Source organism: Malaclemys terrapin, chromosome 6, assembly GCF_027887155.1.
Source record: "Malaclemys terrapin pileata isolate rMalTer1 chromosome 6, rMalTer1.hap1, whole genome shotgun sequence".
Lineage (NCBI taxonomy): Eukaryota > Metazoa > Chordata > Testudines > Emydidae > Malaclemys > Malaclemys terrapin.
In genome coordinates this window covers 118,483,866-118,502,227 of record NC_071510.1, presented here as the reverse complement: position 1 = coordinate 118,502,227, position 18,362 = coordinate 118,483,866, and the positions used below count along the sequence as shown (strand labels likewise).

The 18,362-nt window shown below is 44.2% G+C and overlaps 1 protein-coding gene across 2 annotated transcripts in view; it reads right to left on the bottom strand.

The window, feature by feature from the left end:
• The window catches only part of MYO5B (myosin VB), a 385,776-nt gene that overhangs the window by 82,464 nt on the left and 284,950 nt on the right, over positions 1-18,362 (bottom strand). For both annotated transcript variants that reach the window (XM_054031756.1, XM_054031755.1), the window contains exons 18-21: positions 16,159-16,270; positions 14,267-14,478; positions 8,260-8,416; positions 6,247-6,486 (exon numbers count right to left, since the gene is read on the bottom strand). In XM_054031756.1, coding sequence (XP_053887731.1) covers positions 6,247-6,486; positions 8,260-8,416; positions 14,267-14,478; positions 16,159-16,270 — 721 coding nt within the window. The remainder of the gene's footprint in view (positions 1-6,246; positions 6,487-8,259; positions 8,417-14,266; positions 14,479-16,158; positions 16,271-18,362) is intronic.

Sequence of the window (18,362 nt, the reverse complement as noted above, 5' to 3'; positions counted from 1 at the left end):
AGAGTTGCATGGGTAATTGATGACAATACAGTACGTCCTAACAGGGTGTCCGATCTTGAGCCTGGTCTATTGCATAGTGCTCTGTGAACATGTGCAGATACCCAGGTAGCTGCTTTGCATAGGTCTATGATCGGTGCTTGTTTAAAAAGGCTACTGAGGTTGATAAGGATCTGGTGGAGTGGGTTTGGATCCCTGCTGGGGGTTGTAACTCCTTCTGTTGGTAACAAAGCTGAATGCACCCAATAAATTGAATGCACCCAGAGTCTGTTTTGGAGCTAGTGGAACTTTCGATCAGTCCAAAGTTGAAATGAAAAGCCTTAGTGACTTTCTGAAGGGTGTAGTTCCTTCAAGGTAGAACACTAGTGTGCATCTGACATCCAGAGTGTGTAATATTGAGTCCCATTTGCTCCCATGGAGTTTAGGGAAGAATGAGGGAAGATGGATTGGTTGGTTCAAGTGAAAAGAAGAAGGTACTTTGAGTAAAAATTTAGGATGAGGGCTTAGCGTGACCTCGGCCCTTGAAAAAGATGGGTGTATGGGGTGTGCCAGAAGAGCCCCTAGCTCCCCCACTTGTCAAGACAGCCACCTTCTTTGATAGGTGTGTCAGAGAGCATGTTGCTAATGGTTCCAATAGGGCTCTGGTGAGGCAGCAGAGAACCAAGTTCAAGTCCCAAGGTGGGTAAGTTTTCAAATTTCAGGTTAGACGTTTCTGATATTCTTGAGAAAGCGTTTAGTTACAGTATGGGCAAATAGAGATATCCCATCCACCTTGCGGTGAAAAGAGGCAATAGACACGAGATATACTCTAATGAAGCTAAGCGATAAGCCAGATTTTTTAAGTTCCAATATGTATTTTAATATCATTGGTAAGGGAGCGGTAACAGCCCGGGCTTGTTTGTTTTGGCACCAGATGTTGAATCTCTTCTATTTATGCAGGTAAGTATTACATGTGGTTGTCCTACGGCTGTTTAATAATATGTCCTTCACCTGTTCCGAGCAGGTCAGTTCATCGTGATGGAACCATGTAAGTGCCATGCTCTTAGGTGAAGCCTCTCCAGGTTCGGGTGGTAAACCTGTCCGGCATCCTGCGATAGAAGGTTAGGTAGAAAGAGAAGAGTATGTGGCGTACATACTGCCATTCTCAACAGATACAAGTACCAAGTTTGTCTGGGCCATGTGAGGGATATCAAGATGATTTTAGCCTTGCTGGTCCTTATTTTGTGAAAGCACCCTCGATAGCAGGGGGATAGTGGGAAACGCATATCGTAGTGGCCCATCCCATTTGATGAAAAAGACATCCCCCATGGATCAGGAGCCCAATCCTGCTCTCGAGCAGAATTGCAGGCATTTGTAATTCTGAGATATCGTGAAGAGGTCTATTGATGGGACCTCAATGTCTGAATATGCTCTGCATGTTTAGTTCCCACTCATTCCCTGGGAGAATTCTCTGCTTAATGTATTTGTTGTGGTGTTTTAACATCTTGGGAGATACGAGGCTAATATATTGACATTGTGCTGGACACACCAATTCCACAGTTTGATGGCTTCAGTGCATAGTGAGTGTGATCTTGCCCCTTCCTGTCGGTTTATATAAAACACTCAGGCAATGTTGTCCATCATTACCCTTATGGTCTCAATTCTGATCAAGGGTAGGAAGCGCAAGCATGCGCTGCAAACTGTGTGCAGTTCCAGGTGGTTTATGTGCAACAGTGTCTCAGAAGAAGACCATCTGCTCTGAATTGTGTGGTGCTGTAGGTGAGCCCCCCCCCCAGCCTATCAAGGAGGCGTCTGTTGTGAGAATCATTTAAGATGGAGTCTGTGTGAAAGGGACTCCCACACACATGTTGTGGGGTTGGGTCCATCAGTGTAGAGTCTTTGACTTTGAGTGGCATGGTGAGGCGCTTGTTCAGAGTGTCTTTATGGAACGCAGATGGTTCTTAGCCAGTCCTGAATGCAGTGCATGAGAAGTCCTCCGTGTCATACCATAAATGTGGTTGCCGCTCTATGACCTAATAGTTGGAGGCCAGTCTGTGCTGATATCTGTGGGCTGCTCAGTACTGTGGAGATCAGATTGACTATAATTACAAGTCTGTTTGTTGGATGTGACACTTTGGCCTCCAGAGCACTGAGATGGGCCCCAATGAAGTCCAGTTTCTGCATGGGTGTCAGTGTTGATTTTGGTATATTTAGTTGTAATCCCAGATGTGAAAAGAGGGCGACACTCCTGTGAGTAACGTCCAGGGCATGTGCCCAGGTAAGTGCCTTTAGTAGGCAAACGTCCAGATAGGGAAATATTATTACCCGTTGCTTGCGGAGGTGTGCTGCCACTACCACAAGAATTTTGGAAAACACCCATGGTGCTGTTGAGATGCTGAAAGGTAGAACTTTGTACTGACAACGTTCTGTCCTCAGAGTAAATCAGAGAAACCTCCTGTGAGCAGGATGTATGGTTACGTGAAAACAGGTGCCTTGGAGGTCAAGGGCCGAGAACCAGTTCCACTGTTTCAGTGCTGGTATTATTGTTGTTAGCGTGACCATCCTGAACCGCCGGACCTTTACAAATTTGTTGAGTTTTCTGAGGTCTAAAATAGATCTCTATCCCCTGTTCTTTTTCTGGGTTAAATAGTAGTGGGAATAAAAACCCTTCCCTCTGTGTTGTGATGGCACCTGTTTCAGAGAGCACAGATGTAGGAGGTGGTTTATCTCTTGCTGTAGAAGATGTTTGTGAGAGAGGTCTCTGAAGAGGGATGGGGAGGAAGGGTGAGAAGAAGGGATGGAGATGAAAGGTATTGAACAGCCTGTGTGCATTATTTCTAGAACCCAGGGTGATGGATTTCCATGCTGAGCAGAAAGGGGTCAAACGGTGTCTGAAATGGGGGATGGTCAATGGTGGTGTCAGCACTGAGGAAGTGGGAGGTCGTTTGGGCCCTCGACCAAACCCTCAAAATTGCTGTTTTGCAGAGGGTTGCTGCGATGCCAATGACTGAGGCGCAGGTGGTCAATGCCTTGGAGGTCTCGATCTGTGCCTTTGTGTGTCGTATTCCTTCTGTTGTTGGGCATACGGGGCAGACCTTGTCTGCTGGGAGGGATAGTATTTACCCTGTTTTTTTCTTGTTGCAGGTGTGTATATCCCCTGGGTACAAAGGGTTCCCCAAGAGTCCTTCAGGGTGTGGAGGGACTCGTCAGTCTTTGTTGCAAAGAGTTTCTGGCCATCAAAAGTGAGGTCTTCCATACTGGATTGTACCTCTCTTGGGAAGCCAGACAGGTGGAGCCACGAAGCTCAATGCAAACTATGGTGGTGTGCCATGGAGTGTGCCACCACGTCTGCTGCATCTAGAGATGCCTATAAGGCATTTCTGGCTAGGAGATGGCCCTTGGAGATGATGGCTTTACATTGGTCTCTTTTGTCTTCTGGTATGTAATCAATAAAGTCTGTGAGTTTTGAATAGTTTGTATGGCTGTATTTCGGCATCAGTGCACCGTAATTTGCAATCTGAAATTGAAGAGCGGCTGATGAGTAGGTCTTGAGGCCAAAAAGTTCTAATTGTTTCCACGCTTTGTCATATGGGGTGGATTTGTCTTGTCTGCCTTGTTGATTGACAATGTCAACAACTAAAGAGTTCAGTGCGGGGTGAGAAAATAAAGTCCATCCTTTGAGGGAACGCAATACTTTTTATCCACTCTCTTTGCAAGTGGGCGGTATTGTTGTCTGCCATATGTTTTTTGCCAGCTCCATAAGTGTTCGTTTATCAGAACTATTTCTGACGAAGATGAAGTTTGGAGAATGTCCAGTAATTTGTGTTGGGACCCTGGGACCTTCTCTACAAGGATCTACAGGGAATCGGCAATTCTTTTGAAGAGCTCCTGGAAATGTTTGAAATCATCAGAAGTTGTGGATGGTCATAGCATTTTTGCCTCATCTGAAGAAGAGGAGGAAATGTTGGCCGATGGTGTCATTTCCTGCTCCAGGACTGCCTCCTGTTCCTCAAAGCTTTACTCCAGAGGTTCTGATGGTGTAGCCAGTGAAGGTGGTGAGGGAAATTTAATCCTCTCCCTGTAGAAGTTTGGGGGCCAGGCATATTGTTTCCTGTATGCCCTCCAGGGGTCCCAGTAGGGCCACTGCATGGGGAATGGCATAGGTGATGGCATCTATGGGTGGCCATTACCTGGTCTGGGTGTCAACCCTGTGGTAAGACTTAGGCTGTACAGGTGAGCCTATGCTGAAGTAGTTTGGATGGGAGAGGAGTGGTGAAGGTGTGGTGGGTCGACACGGGACTATGCGTACCAGAGATACATTGGTATCCAAGAGTGGTGATTCTGGCATCGCTGAGATCAGTAAGTCTTTCTGGTGCAGGAAATGGTTCGGTGCCAGTGGTTTCAGTGCCGAGGTGGTTGGTGCCGACAATGTTGTTGTGCATGCAGGCGTCAGTGCCGACACACGAGCTCTCTGTGCTATGGGACCGGAAGGTGGCGCCATAGCCTGTGGAGACTGCACCGGTGCCGCATCTTTAGGCAGCTCTGTCGGTGCTGTGGCAGAGGAGGTAGGCTTCTGTTTGCCTCTCAACTCTGAGCCTGCCAGCTTCGGGAATACTAAAAGACTGTTATAATCCTAAGCTAGCTATCGATTTTAATCATTGCTGGGAGCTCCGTCTCAGGCCAAGGATGGTTGAGAAGGAACTGAGGGGGGTCTGGTAATAATGGCGTGCGACAGGGAGACATGCATGACACAGAGGAGCACTGCTGCTGAAATTCTCCAGTCAAAGGCGCGGGGAAGAGGAAAACCCACAGGGATGCTCCTCAAAGGAGAAATATTAGCTACTATCTATGTGACATCTGGTCAAACTGTGTTCCAGAATGTGATTTCATCATCTTTCCATTTTTTCAGCTAGCAAAAGCTATGACACATGATGACAGCTAGATTAGTTTTGGTAAACGAATGCAGTGAAACAAGCTTTTCCTGTTCTTGTGCTTTCGATTGATCAGTGAAATATGTTTCACATTAATCATGTGCGTGCAGGAAATCTCTACATAGGGTGACCAGATGAGAGGAAGAAAATATCAGGACACATGGGGTGGGGGGTGTCATTGGCAGAGCAAAAAAAAAAGCGGAGTGCTGCCGGTGGAGCACAAAATAATAATAAATAAATAAATAAATAAAAGGAGTACTGCGAAATATCGGGACAAATTGCATCCCGACCAAGCATCAGTCCAGATACGGGACAAACACCTAGATATCGGGACGGTCCTGATTTTATCGGGACGTCTGGTCACCCTATCTCTAGAACTTAAGCAAGAACATTAACTCCCATGATTCTTACGCATTTACCAAGTATTCTGCTGTATTTATTTAGATTTCTTAAAAGCATAATCAGTAATCTCTTGGCACGTGTAAAAATATTAACAAAAGAATTAAACAAGGAAGTTTAAGAGGCGCAATGCCAATAAAACACTTCTTCAGCCACTGAATTCAAAATCCCATAGCCACTGTACCTCAGTACCTTCCCTCCAGATCAGAGAGGGATGGGGAAACAAACAAAAAACTCCACCAAACAGACTTGGCAGCATGTCCTGGCTTTGGCAGACCGAGGGCAGGAAGTGAGTTCATGGAGGATAGGTCCATCAATAGCTATTAGCCAAGATGGTGAGGGATGCAACCCCATGTCCCTAGTCACTTGATTGCCAGAAACTGGGAGTGAACATCAGGGGATGGATCACTCACTGATTGCTTGTTTTGTTCATTTCCTCTGATGCATCTGGCACTGGCCACTGGCGGAAGACAGGATATTGGGCTAGATGGACCATTGGTCTGAGCCAATATGGCCGTTCTTATGTTCCAGAGGCGAGGACCTTTCATTGAGAATGCCCTGGCAGCAGCTAGCTCAAGTGCTGGCAGCCACCCTGAAATCATTCAGAGAGTGGCAGTCTCTAAGGTAGGCAGGGCCCATGCAGAAGACAACACAGTATTTAAAAAATCAACATCTTAAGCTTCACCTATACATCAACTGGCAGCCAGTGCAAGCTACTTATGGGAAGTCGCATTGAACAAATGGTAGCCACATTCTGCAGTAGCTGCAATTCTCGGGTGTGCTGAAGGTATAGCCCCACATAAACCACTCTGGAACAATACTTGTTACATAAAGTCTAGTCAGCCACTCATTTATCCACTTCCCAAATTCTGCCTGCGTGATACATGCAAGACAGAAACAGAACCAAAGTTGTTCCAATAGACCGTACTCTGGGGCTCACCTGATCATCTATCTTCCTCTGAAGCTGAACCACCTTGTTCTCCATGCCGATATTGAGTTTCTTCAAGTGCTGTGCAGACCGTGCTTCAATCTTCAGTTTCTTCAGCTCTTGCCTGGCCTTCATGCGCCTGAAGTAGCATTGGATGACCACAGCTGCACACTTGAAGCGGAGGAATTGCTTACGCGCCAGCCAGGCCCGGGCACGTTTCTGGATGATGGTAGCTTTGTGCTCCAAAAGGATCTAGAAAACATGCAGAAACAAAAGACAATCAGGAGAAACATGCAGAAACAAGACAATCTGGAGCATAAAACAAAGCTGCTATTGGTTAGTAACAATGGCCCAATTGAATTTACTGCACAGCACTGCCCTGTTTGTTCCCCTCACATTTCTCCTCTGCCCCGAAAGGAATTGAATTAACATCCCTGCATCTTTACATTATTCTAGTAAAACAGTTGCAGGAACAGATGAATGATCATCTAATTGCTATTATTTTAGGGGGGGCTTCCCCCCTTTTTATATTTTCCATCTATCTTCAGTACCTGTATGGCCACTATACTATCAGAGCACCTCACAAATATTGATGTATTTACCCTCACAACACCCTGTGAGGTAGGAAGCTGCTGTTACCACCATTTTACAGATGAGGAACTGAGAGACTAAGCGACTTTCCCAAAGTCACACAGGAGTCCATGGAACAACAAGGAACTAGGGAGGTGCTATGCAAGTATCTCCACACAGCTCTTCCGATGCTTCTTAGTCTTCACTTACAGCACTCTATAATTTTTGGTCTTGGCACTTTCATGAATACAGGCTGCTGTAGAGATGGGGATGGCTGTTCCCAAGGAATAAACAGGAGACCTACTAAATTCACTTAGCGATCTAATGAAATTTTACGCTAAGATCTTCTGAGGGCAATAGGGGAGTACACTAACCCACTGTGCCAGATGTGGCAATATATGGAGCCACACATCAGCTGTAAAGTTTGCATTTGGACCCAGCTCTCTATCTAAACTTCCCTAAAGCTTGAGGGTGTTTGAATCCAGAGGCTTGGTTTCCACCCAACTCTAATACTTGATTGTTAAGGTTTGAGTTCTCTTGAATAGTGGATAGTTAAAAAGAATAGCGTTTCTGAACAGTGGTAGAATAGCAGCCCTATCTACAAAACAGGTATTGTGTGAGCAATGACAGTGTGAGTCCCCCCACTCCCCAATCCAATGGGAATCAGCTGGGGCCTGCAGGGATCTTCCAAGTGGCTAGTTCAGTCTACATGCCCATTCATTCTTGACCTCTTTTCTAGACCGAGGGTACAAGTGACCTTACTTATTATCAATTGTAGTGATGCTTTTTGTCACATGGGTGTCTGCCCTTTGGAAACTGGACTGAAACCACTAACAGCCATCTGATAGTAATCACTTTTGGTGACTACCAAGTGGAGCTGGATCTCAGCCGATGACTTTGATGTGGAGGGTTCCCTATGCCATTACCCGTCTCCTGAGCCTGGCAGTCCTTTCCTGTGTCATTTATTATGATCATCAGCATCACTTATTTCCTTTCACTTGGCATCTGTTACTGCATTAAAATTAATGGAGATCATTAATTAAATAGGCAATAGCAGTAAATGTGAAAGCAACTAGCCAACTTTCATTTATGCTTGACTCTAACAGACAGTAGCATGGCTCAGACGTGTACATTTTTCCTCAGGTAAGATTTTCCCTGGATGTATTACGTCAGATGACATTTCCTGATTTCCACTATGCCCGTACGCATCTGTTTGTGTGAATAACTTCATTAAGCTAGTCCTTTGAGGTGCTGCTGCCTAATCATTTCTGCTCGCACAGCTTTAGTGCTGCAATATTTGCAGTTAATACTTGGGAACTCCCGAAATACAAAACCTCACAATTTGGGGAAAAGATCAAAGCGTCTTCAATAAATACACGACTGGACTGAACTCTTGGTAGATAAATTTAAAGGCATCTCTCCCTAATGCAGTGACATTTTGTGAAGTAGTAGTACCTTGAGGTAAATTTTCCTGACAAACATGCCCCGAGCGAAGGCCTGAATAGTGATAGTGGCGTTGCGGATTTTCTGGAAAGCACGAAGGATCCTCAACATTCGGTATTGTTTCTGGAAAATGATGGCAGCTCTTGTTTTCCTTAGGTGGTCTGCCAGTCTGTGAAGTGCAAGGAAGAAGAGGTTAATGGTAATAAGTATCAGAGGGGTAGCCATGTTAGTCTGTATCCACAAAAACAACGAGAAGTCTGGTGCATCTGAAGAAGTGTGGGGTTTTACCCACGAAAGCTTATGCCCAAATAAATCTTAGTCAGTCTTTAAGGTGCCACTGGACTCCTCATTGTTTTAATGGTAATACTAATTCAGTTCCACCATGTCACCCATATCTATACACAACATTTTTGCCATAGCTGGTATTAAGCTGCATTAGCAAACAATCCTTTGTTGATGAGTTGTTTGACACTCTTTGAGAGAGAGAAACAGCAGTAAACTCAGGAAACGAAGCTGATGCCATCTCTCCTGTTAAATTATGGTGATGTGCATCCATCCATTAAAGGCTCGCTGTATCTGGGGATATTTGAAACACTAACAACAAATGTAACATTTGGAACTGCTTTTAGTACTTCTCTTTAAAAAAAGTTTATTTTTTCCATCTCACTCTCTCTCTCGGTTTCTTTTTTCCCGTCTTAAATCCTCAAAACTCTAAGCTGTCATCATCATCAAGGTTCGTTATTCCAGTCCTCTACTACCAAAAACAAGAGTAGTACAGCGTGTTCACTGGTTACAAGTACATTGAGCAAAACAACAGCAAATTGATTTGACATTTAAAGCAATGCGCACTGGTTTGGCAACATTCATGAGCAGGACTCCAAGCGATTCATGCACAGTGGATAATTTGGGAAGTGATTAGTACCCTTGTGTGCTGCTGCCATTCTGAGACTATATGGGGAAAATGTATGACCAATTTATTGTTAAATCTCTTAATATATATCCATAAAACCACAGTTTATTTTGATGGTTAGCTTGTTTCACTGATTTTATGATGTATTCATTGCCCTCAGCATGAAACATCACACTTGTATTTGCTTTGGTTTTACAAGTTGTGTTAAACTTTTTATTAACATTAAATTTAAAAAAGGCTCTTTGTATGGGCCCTTGCATTCCTTCTTACAGACACACAATGCCTCACTGCATCGCACAGAACTGGAACCTCTTAACAACCAGGGAACCAGGGAGGGGAGGCAAGAGCAAACAGGGCTGCCCGGGGGGGGGGGGGGGGGGAAGTGGGGCAATTTTCCCCAGGCCCCGGCCCCTGCAGAGGCCCCCACGAGAATATAGTATTCTACAGTATTGCAACTTTTTTTTTATGGAAGGGGCCCCTGAAATTGCTTTGCCCCAGGCCCCCTGAATCCTCTGGGCGGCCCTGAGAGCAAAAAAGGCTGTTTATCCAGCAACACCATTCTCTATGCACCCAGCATGAAGAGATGGATGTCACAGCAAGGTCATCTCAAAGGAAGCAGAGGGTTGAGGTAAGGTCAATCAGGATAGAACATGAATATGGAACACCAAGTATAAGATTCCTCTCTCCCTCTTCCCGCTCTCCCGCCACCCCAGCTCTAGAGGTCATGACTGCTTGATACACAATCTCAATGAGATCTCAAAGAATCTTCACTTTCGTGTGGAATTGTCAGGAGAAATGTACCATACAACCTCCTACTTGGGTTGTGCTTGGCTGCGCTAGGTCTATAATCCTCTTCCACTGTGCACTGTTTGCGCAAAGCTTGCCTTATGAAGGCACATTCCTAAGATATGCCATTCACCTGGAAGGTCTGTGTTTCCTCATCAGCTGATACGAAGGAAATGCAGCCCCAACACTGTAGGTGCCCCTTTATTTCAACTCCTAACAATGCCAGGCAGTTTGCATTATGGCAGCACACTCCTGGGCATTAAGGGTTTTCAGGCTGGGTCTTCCCAGCAAGTTCCAGCCACTGCTGAGGGAAAGGGCTAGCCAGTCTTCCCTGATTCCCCATCACAGGACCAAGGTCTTAGAAACAACATGTCCCCAACAGCCCCTATATAGGTAGGCAGAGGGATGGGGTTGAACTGATCTATGCAAAAAGGAGCAAGAGGGTGGGAGGCAAATAAATAATATTTAAAAATGTGTGTAACTGTCAAATGTTGCACAACATGAATCGACGTAATTGGGTGAGATTAATTACTGCTACCCGTGTTCTCTTCCTTCCCTCCCCTCCTATTTGTCATCCTCACTTGTTATGCCTCAGCTTTAAGTAGACTGTAAGATCCTCGGGGCAGGGACCACGTCTATGTGTTTGTACAATACCTGGCACCGTACAGCCCTGATTAGGTCGTGTGTGCACTACTGTAATAATAATGAAGTACTGACTGGACAGGAGTTGCGGCCACTACGTGAGACATCTGTGACTGTTATAAATAAAATCACCCCACTCCCTGGCTCTGCTCATCACCGCATTTTCCATGAGGTTGTTACATTTCATAACTGCAAACAGAATGAATCGAATTCAGTTATGACAACTCTAAATATACATCCGCAATATAGCGTGATTTATAGGAAATCAGTGTGTCACCTCTGAAGGGACAGAGATTCCTCAACCTCAGCCATCCAAATTAACTGATAAAAATCAACATCCACTCAGTAAATCAGGAGAAAAGGATAGGTCGTGTTTAAAAGATAGGATGCCTGAAGAGGATGCTTAGCTCAATAGACAGCATCTTGTGTCACCCAAGTACAAACAGGGTTAATTGGGCTGCAGCTTATTTTGCAGTACCTCTGAATGGAACACATTAACTCAGAGCCAAGGAATAGATTACTGCTCAGCAACCTTTCAGCTAACAGACTGAATTCCATCGAGAGAAATCGTAAATGGGGTTGAAGGCAGACAACAAAGGATCAAAAACCCACTCTGGCACCTGAGATTGCTAGTCCCGTAGCAAGGATTTTTAATAAATCTATTCACGGGTAGGACAATACGACTGGAGAATAGCTAACATTGTATCTATAGTTAAGAAAGGGGGGTGGGAAAGGTGATCCAGGCAATTACAAACCTGTTATTCTGACCTCAGCAGTATGCAAGGTTTTAGAACAAATTGCTAACTCCTAACCTTTTCAAGGTGGTTATTCATCCAGCTGGATTGGGAACCTTTCCCTACAAGTTTCTTCCCCTTACTTAGGATGCAAATTTCAAATAATTTTTGTATAGCTCATTTGAAGAAATTCCAAGTTTTTATTCCTCTCTCTCCTCTAAACAGACAAACTCTTCAATACCTGTATTCCAGTCACGAGGGCTACTCCATCTTGTTTCTGTAATCCCTGTAATACCTGATTTGACTTCCTGTACCTGTAGTTACAGTTCCTCTATTTTATTGCCCAGGCTCCTTGCATTTGTGTGCAAGCAACTCAGTTGTTTCCCTTGGACCTCACCAGGTTTTCTAGCTTGTGGTGTTCCATTATCCCTTACTATATCTTCATTTAGGGGATTTTCCTGCTCCTGAATACTGAAGCCAGGTGTGGTGATTTCACAAGTCTCTCAACCTTCTCCTCTCATCTCCCAGTTTAAAGCCCTTCTTATCAATTGGTTAATATCCTAGGTAGTCAAGTGGAGCCCATCAGTTGATAAGAGTCTTCTTTCTATAAATGCTTCCCAATGGTCGATCATCCCAAAGCCTTCCACAGAGCACCAATCCTTGAGCCATCTGTTGATCTTCATTATCTTGCCACGCCTTCACCATCATTCTTTAGAGACCGGAATTTCTCCTCTATAAATCACGTGAGCTTCCATTTCTTTAAGTGCCTTACCCAGCTGAGCATTCCAATCCACTCCAGTGGGAATCCAGCAGAGTCATTCATCCTGACATGCAGCACCATTAGTGGATTTTTCCTCCCTCACATCAGAATCCTCTTTAGCCTCACATCCATATCTCATGCCCTTGCTCCTGGCACAGAGCACACACTTCTGTTTTCTGAATCTGGTCTGGTGACATGCCTGTCAATTCTTTGGAGTGTTTAGTCCTCGCTCACATGAGCCTGTCTCTCCCTGGTGCTTGTATGACTCTGTTTTATGTTCTCCGTCACAGCCTCCTCATATCATATTCCCATTCTTCCTTAGGCTTCAGTCCGTGGCTATCTCCATCTCTTCTGCAGGGATTGGCATTGCTTCTTTTCTTCCTCACCTTCTGCCTGTTTCTCCTCCTCATTCCCCAGTGCAGCAAATCTGTTAATCAACCCAATTTTACCACCAATAGCTGGTGTCCTCCTCTGACCTGTCCCCATAGTCACATTCTTCCATGGATTATCCTTCTCTTTTGGCAGTCCACCCTCCAGGTCCTTTTGTTTGGCAGGTGTCCGCAAAACTTGGGTTGTCTATCACCTCCTCTCCTGCATTACACCTTCAAATTCCTGCCTGAATTCCACCATTGTCTCCAGCTGCATCTCTAATCCTTGAATCTTCTCCACCATGAGCTCTACCAGGTGACATTTCAAGTCATGTTTTCACTATATGTGTGTGTGTGTGTGTATACACACACACACACACGTTTTCACTACACACACACACACACACACACACATATATACACACACACTGGTGCAACACCAATAAACAGTGCATTAACATATGAGAGAGAGTAGACAGGTCTGTTAGGATACAGATATTCAGGCCTGTCTGGAAAGGCCTATACTTTAAGAATGTAGGTGTATTCTTATCACTTAGCTAGTTATAGAGGTACAAAACAAGAATCAAAATCAGTCTGCCAGGTTATAGGCCTTCTCTCACTATGATAGTCTAAGGCCTTGTTCTTAGGCTAAGGCCTTTGGCTAAACAGCAGAGGCAGGCATAGGCTGGAAAGCATATGGTCACATCCTCACATTCCAAACTAGTCACATTGAACTAAGGCCATCTGGGGCTGTTAGAAAGATGATCTGATCGGTCACTTCCAGAGAAAGGGAAGAGTCTAGAAGATTTAGTTTGATAGCATCCTGTCTGGCAAGAACTCACTTATCAATAGCTGGGGTGTGAAATCCTCATTTCTTTGTTGTTCTATCACTGCAGTCCCCACTTCCCCATTGATTGTCTGTATAATCTGTGTCTGGTTCCGTGATTTTGCTGGGTGTAAACCAATTAAGGTGGTGGGATATAATTGGTTAGATAATCGTGTTACAATATGTTAGGATTGGTTACTTAAATTTCAGTAAAATGATTGGTTAAGGTATAGTTAAGCAAAACTCAAGTTTTACTATATAGTCTGCAGTCAATCAAGAAGTAAGGGGGTGGGGAATTGGAATCATGTTTTGTTAAGGCAGGGAATGGGAACAGGGAGACAGGCAAGGCTCTGTGACATCAGAGCTGGGAAGGGGACACTGAGGAAGGAAATTAGAATCATTGCTTGCTGGAAGTTCATCCCAATAAACATCGAATTGTTTGCACCTTCGGACTTCGGATATTGTTGCTCTCTGTTCACGCGAGAAGGACCAGGGAAGTAAGAGGGTGAAGGAATAAACCCTCTAACAAGGGCTAAAAGAATTTAAGCGACCTTCCCAAAAATCACAGGTAGAGTTGGGGACAGAACCAAGGGATTCTGACTCCCATGCCCTTATTCTTACAGTTACACCACATTGTCCATGGTCTACATACACATAGAACGGGCTTTATTTTCAGAGGTGCAGGACATCTGCAACTCCCTATAAAGTCAATGGCAACTGCAGGTGCTTAGTGCTTCTGAAGATAAGGCAGGTCATGTACTTGTGATATCAAGATCTGCTCTAGGAATTATTTTGGGTAAGTTCTATGGCTTGTGTTATGCAGGAGGTCAGACTAGATGATCACAATGGTCTCTTCTGACCTTGGAATCTATGAATGTACCCAGGTTTCATAACACAAGGGGTATCAGATGATTGAGTAGTTCTAACAAGAGAGCTGGAACTATTCTCCACTCTATAGTTCCCAGCTAGTCATTCTCTAGAGATAACGCTTACCTGCGAGCTAGGTGTCCTCGTGTATACCTCTGGATTGTTATTGCAGCATTTCTCATCCTTCTGTACTTCACCCTCTGCAGCCAGCCCCGCACTGTCTTCTGTATCATGATAGTAGCAGCTCTGAATTTATCTGCCCGCAGTTTCTCCAGATATGCCACCTGGCCTGCACGGAAAAAGATCTTGGTACGTCCAAACTGGAACTTGTCAGGATCCTTTTCAAAAGCATAAGGGAAACTGAGTTAAGACAAACATTTTCCTGAGGAGTCTATGCATTTGCTCAGCATTGTAGGGATGGCAAGAGTGAATAAAATTTACCAGTTCAATTCCCATATCCGTTCAACTGGCTTAAACAAACTTTATCCCACAGCACCAGTTTCAGCATATAAAGCCAAGACTCACGCTTTTAACCCAACAATCCCGATTTTCACATATTTGCACTAACAGCTGACAAGAGTTAAGGACCAAATCCCAGTCCCACTGAAGTCAATGGGAGTTTTGCAATTTATCCTAACTAGGCAATAGCAGGGACCATGAAGGCTTGTCACCTTGCTCTGGAACACAGATGGTGTTTTCAGATCAAGGGGCATTCGTCATGTCATATCACAACCGCACGAGGTAGGGCATTGGCATTGCTGGACCGTGGACCTTTCTGTTTCCAGTTTCTGTATTTCCATTCTAGTCAATGAATATGCAAACACTTTCTTGGCATGTTATCCTCTCTGATAGGGTGAAAAACAAAAGCTTGTTCTCCTTCATTGTGACGAAACTTAAGAGATGAGCTAGAACCAAAATTTCTGAGCCAAAGACTCCCAAACTGTGTGTGGGAAATGAGAGGAGTCTCAAAATCTGAACCCAGATCTGTGCCAACACTCTAAAAGTGGCCCCATTCCTTACAAAGAGGCTAAGCCAAACCCACAGACTGAGCGCATGTTCAAAATCTGGATGCAAAAGCTGCATTTTGCAACTTTAGATCATCTCTTTAGAAAAAAAAAATCAAGGCTGCGATCCTGCATAGGCATGCATGTGCTTTAACTTTACTCACTGACATCAACAGGACGTGTCAGTGAATAAAGCTGAGTCTTTGCAGGACTGGGGCCCCAAGAAAACAACGAGCCAACCTGTTAGAGGCCTCAGCAACAAAAAAAGGCCTCAGAAATAAAAATTTAATCATGGAGAAAAAAAATCATTGGAAAATATCCTTAAATTTAAAAATGAACTCAAATAGTTCCCAAGGAGCCTGAGTAATGACAAACTGAACCTCCCTCAGCTAGAGCTTGTTAATTTTTTTTTTTTTTTTTAAAAAGGACAGAACAAACTAATAATTGGAAAAGAAATCTCAGTGCCTAGACTGTTCTCACAGTATGTGACCATTAAGAATTTCCCATGCAGCAGACATATCATGTTGCATTTTCTCTTTATCATTTGTATGAAAAGGTGATTGGTGACTCGCTTTGGGGGTCTCTGTGCAGTGAGAGATAGGCCCTTTGGCCACTCCATCTCTTGACCGGGATTCCTCATGCTGTACGCCGTGTGTGAAGCTGGGACTCTAGGATTTTATTCCAATTGTCAAAAAGAAGGAAAAGGAATGGGTTTTGTGGGGATAGTAACTCACTATCATTTACTGTCCACGAACGAGCTGTGGAATTCAATTGCAGAAAAAAGGCTTTTTCAGCTTGAATGCAATCAACAGATCTCATGCCATGTCTCATTTAGTCTCATTATTCGTTCTGAGATGGTTTGACTTTGGAAGACGCTCCTGAGTGCCAGGGACACATCAGCATTTTCAGCTACAGCAGGCAAATGGGGAGGAAGGGAAGGTGAGCTGAGATATTATCAGTGTCAACAGCTTCTGCGCTTTAATGATTGTTTCCAAAGCTTCAGTCCCAGCTCACCTTAATGAGGTTTTCCAGAAGCGTTTTACAGATCAACTTCTTGTCATTTTTAGAGATCTCCCTCTTTTTCATAAGAACTCGATACCTATTGAAAAAGTCATGGTAGGACCACCTGAAAGCAAAGCACAGATAAAATTAAACAGGGCACTGGGTTTCATTTATTTAGCTAATGTTTAGAATTAGAGCTTAAATAAACCAAACCTCGAAGCCAAACCTTTTCATATTTGGAGGAGAGAGAGGGAGAGCGGGGTTTAAAATCAGGTCTGAACCCAACCCCCGCTGGTTCTGGACTGGGTTGGAAGGTGCTTCCCCTCCCTCCTTCCCCCCTCCACCAGCTTGTACTGGATCAGGTATATTTAAAATCACAAAGGAGGATGGGTGATCTGGAAAGATTTACATCAGTTGGGACCAAAGCATCACAAGAACAGCTAGCCAGATTTCTGCACCATTCATGTGAACCTCAACCTCGGCCCTGATTTGGTGTTGAATGCAATCGCCAGCCTAACTCGAATTTGGGTCTAAATGTTAAGGCTCCTCTCTCATTTTAAGTGTTCCAGAAAGTTTCCCGCTTGGTTATGACACAGACACACGCAATTTGGTGCCGACGACGCCCAAACAACCACAAGAACCTTTCCTCCTTCTAACCGGAAAGCATTGCCATAGCAGGATTGCAGAACTACAAGTTACAGTATCTGCATTAGAGGGATTTATGGAAATACCATTCGGCCAAAAAAGTACCCCACATTGAGAGACAGATGTAAAATAAGACAAATCAGGTTGCACCGAACATCATGACACATGCCGGTCAACCACCTGAGGTCACCACTGTCCGAAAATGCCAAAGGATTTTGTTATATAAAAATTGGGCCTACAACCTCTTCTAATCACACTTGCCACTATCTCACCATTGGACTTCCACATGTTTTTTTTTCAAATATTTTTCTGCAAGTAATATTTTGTTGCCTGATCCTGCATGTCCTTAGGCTGGGAACTGATTCAGATTGATGGGTGTTTGGCCTGCGTTAGGATGGCCAGGTTGAGCCCTACAGAAATTTGTCATTATTTGTTCAGACTGTATGCATTGTGTCTATCATCAATCCAGATTTGCTATAGAACCTCTTCTTTTATCTGCACTCCCATAAGCTCCTTTGCTAAGACCTTGGTTTGGAGTGGAACCACTGCGGAACACTTCAGTTCTATTCCCCTGACCACCAGTCTACTGCATTCCAATGAAATCACTTAAGAGCAAGAACCATTTTGCCCCTGGACACATGTGGGTATCTTCTATAGCTGTTGACATGCGTTATGTGCATATTTTGAGGAGAAATTAAAAAGCAAACACAGTATATGGCATGGAACACATTGAACATAGTTCTTGCCTGGCTTTTGTTTCCAAACTCGGATGCATATACATTAGAACACTTCTCATGTTGAGAGTTCAGGCCTTTAAGGCACATGCTCGAACTTGGCTGCTCTCCCGGCTGTTATTAGATGTTTGGCTTGGGACAGGTAAAGCAGGTTGTTTGGAAGGCTCTGCACCACAAACAATGAAGTCTCTAAACGTGGCAGAGCTGTAATTCAAGAAATCAGGGCACTATATTATACTGCTAGGAAGAGGCATCTCCTGCCATCTCTATGAGATTTAGAGTCTGCATATTAGATCTGAAATTGATTCACAGTTCATTAAGTTTCAGCCCTCTGCGAACTAAAACAGCTGAGTTATGAACCCATCAAAACCAGGGGTTTTGGTGAAAACACCAGGCATTTCCAGTGCTGCTACAATTATTTTAAACATATGCAAATGAACGTCCAGGAAAAGAAGTGAGTGAACTCCAAAATGCCAGACTTCTCCTAAACTCGAGCAATCATACAATGGGCCTGATTCTCATTTACACTATGACCACTTTCTACTGCTCTGGCACCACAAAAGGAGTCTTAAAATGGGAATACATTAAATGAGAATTGAGCGTTTGGAAGTCTGTCCATGGTGCAACCAAAAGTTGATCTATGCTTTTGTATATACATGCAAAATCCAAGCAATTCTTTCTGCTTTTTCCACCCCACCAAAATGAAACATTCCAGGGCTCAATTTTGAACAAAAAAATGCGAGTAGCACAACGCTCCTGAGTGACCCTCCCACCCGATAAAAAAACTGCACATACGCAACAGAAAAAAATATCCCCCTCCGCCCCCCAGTGAAATAC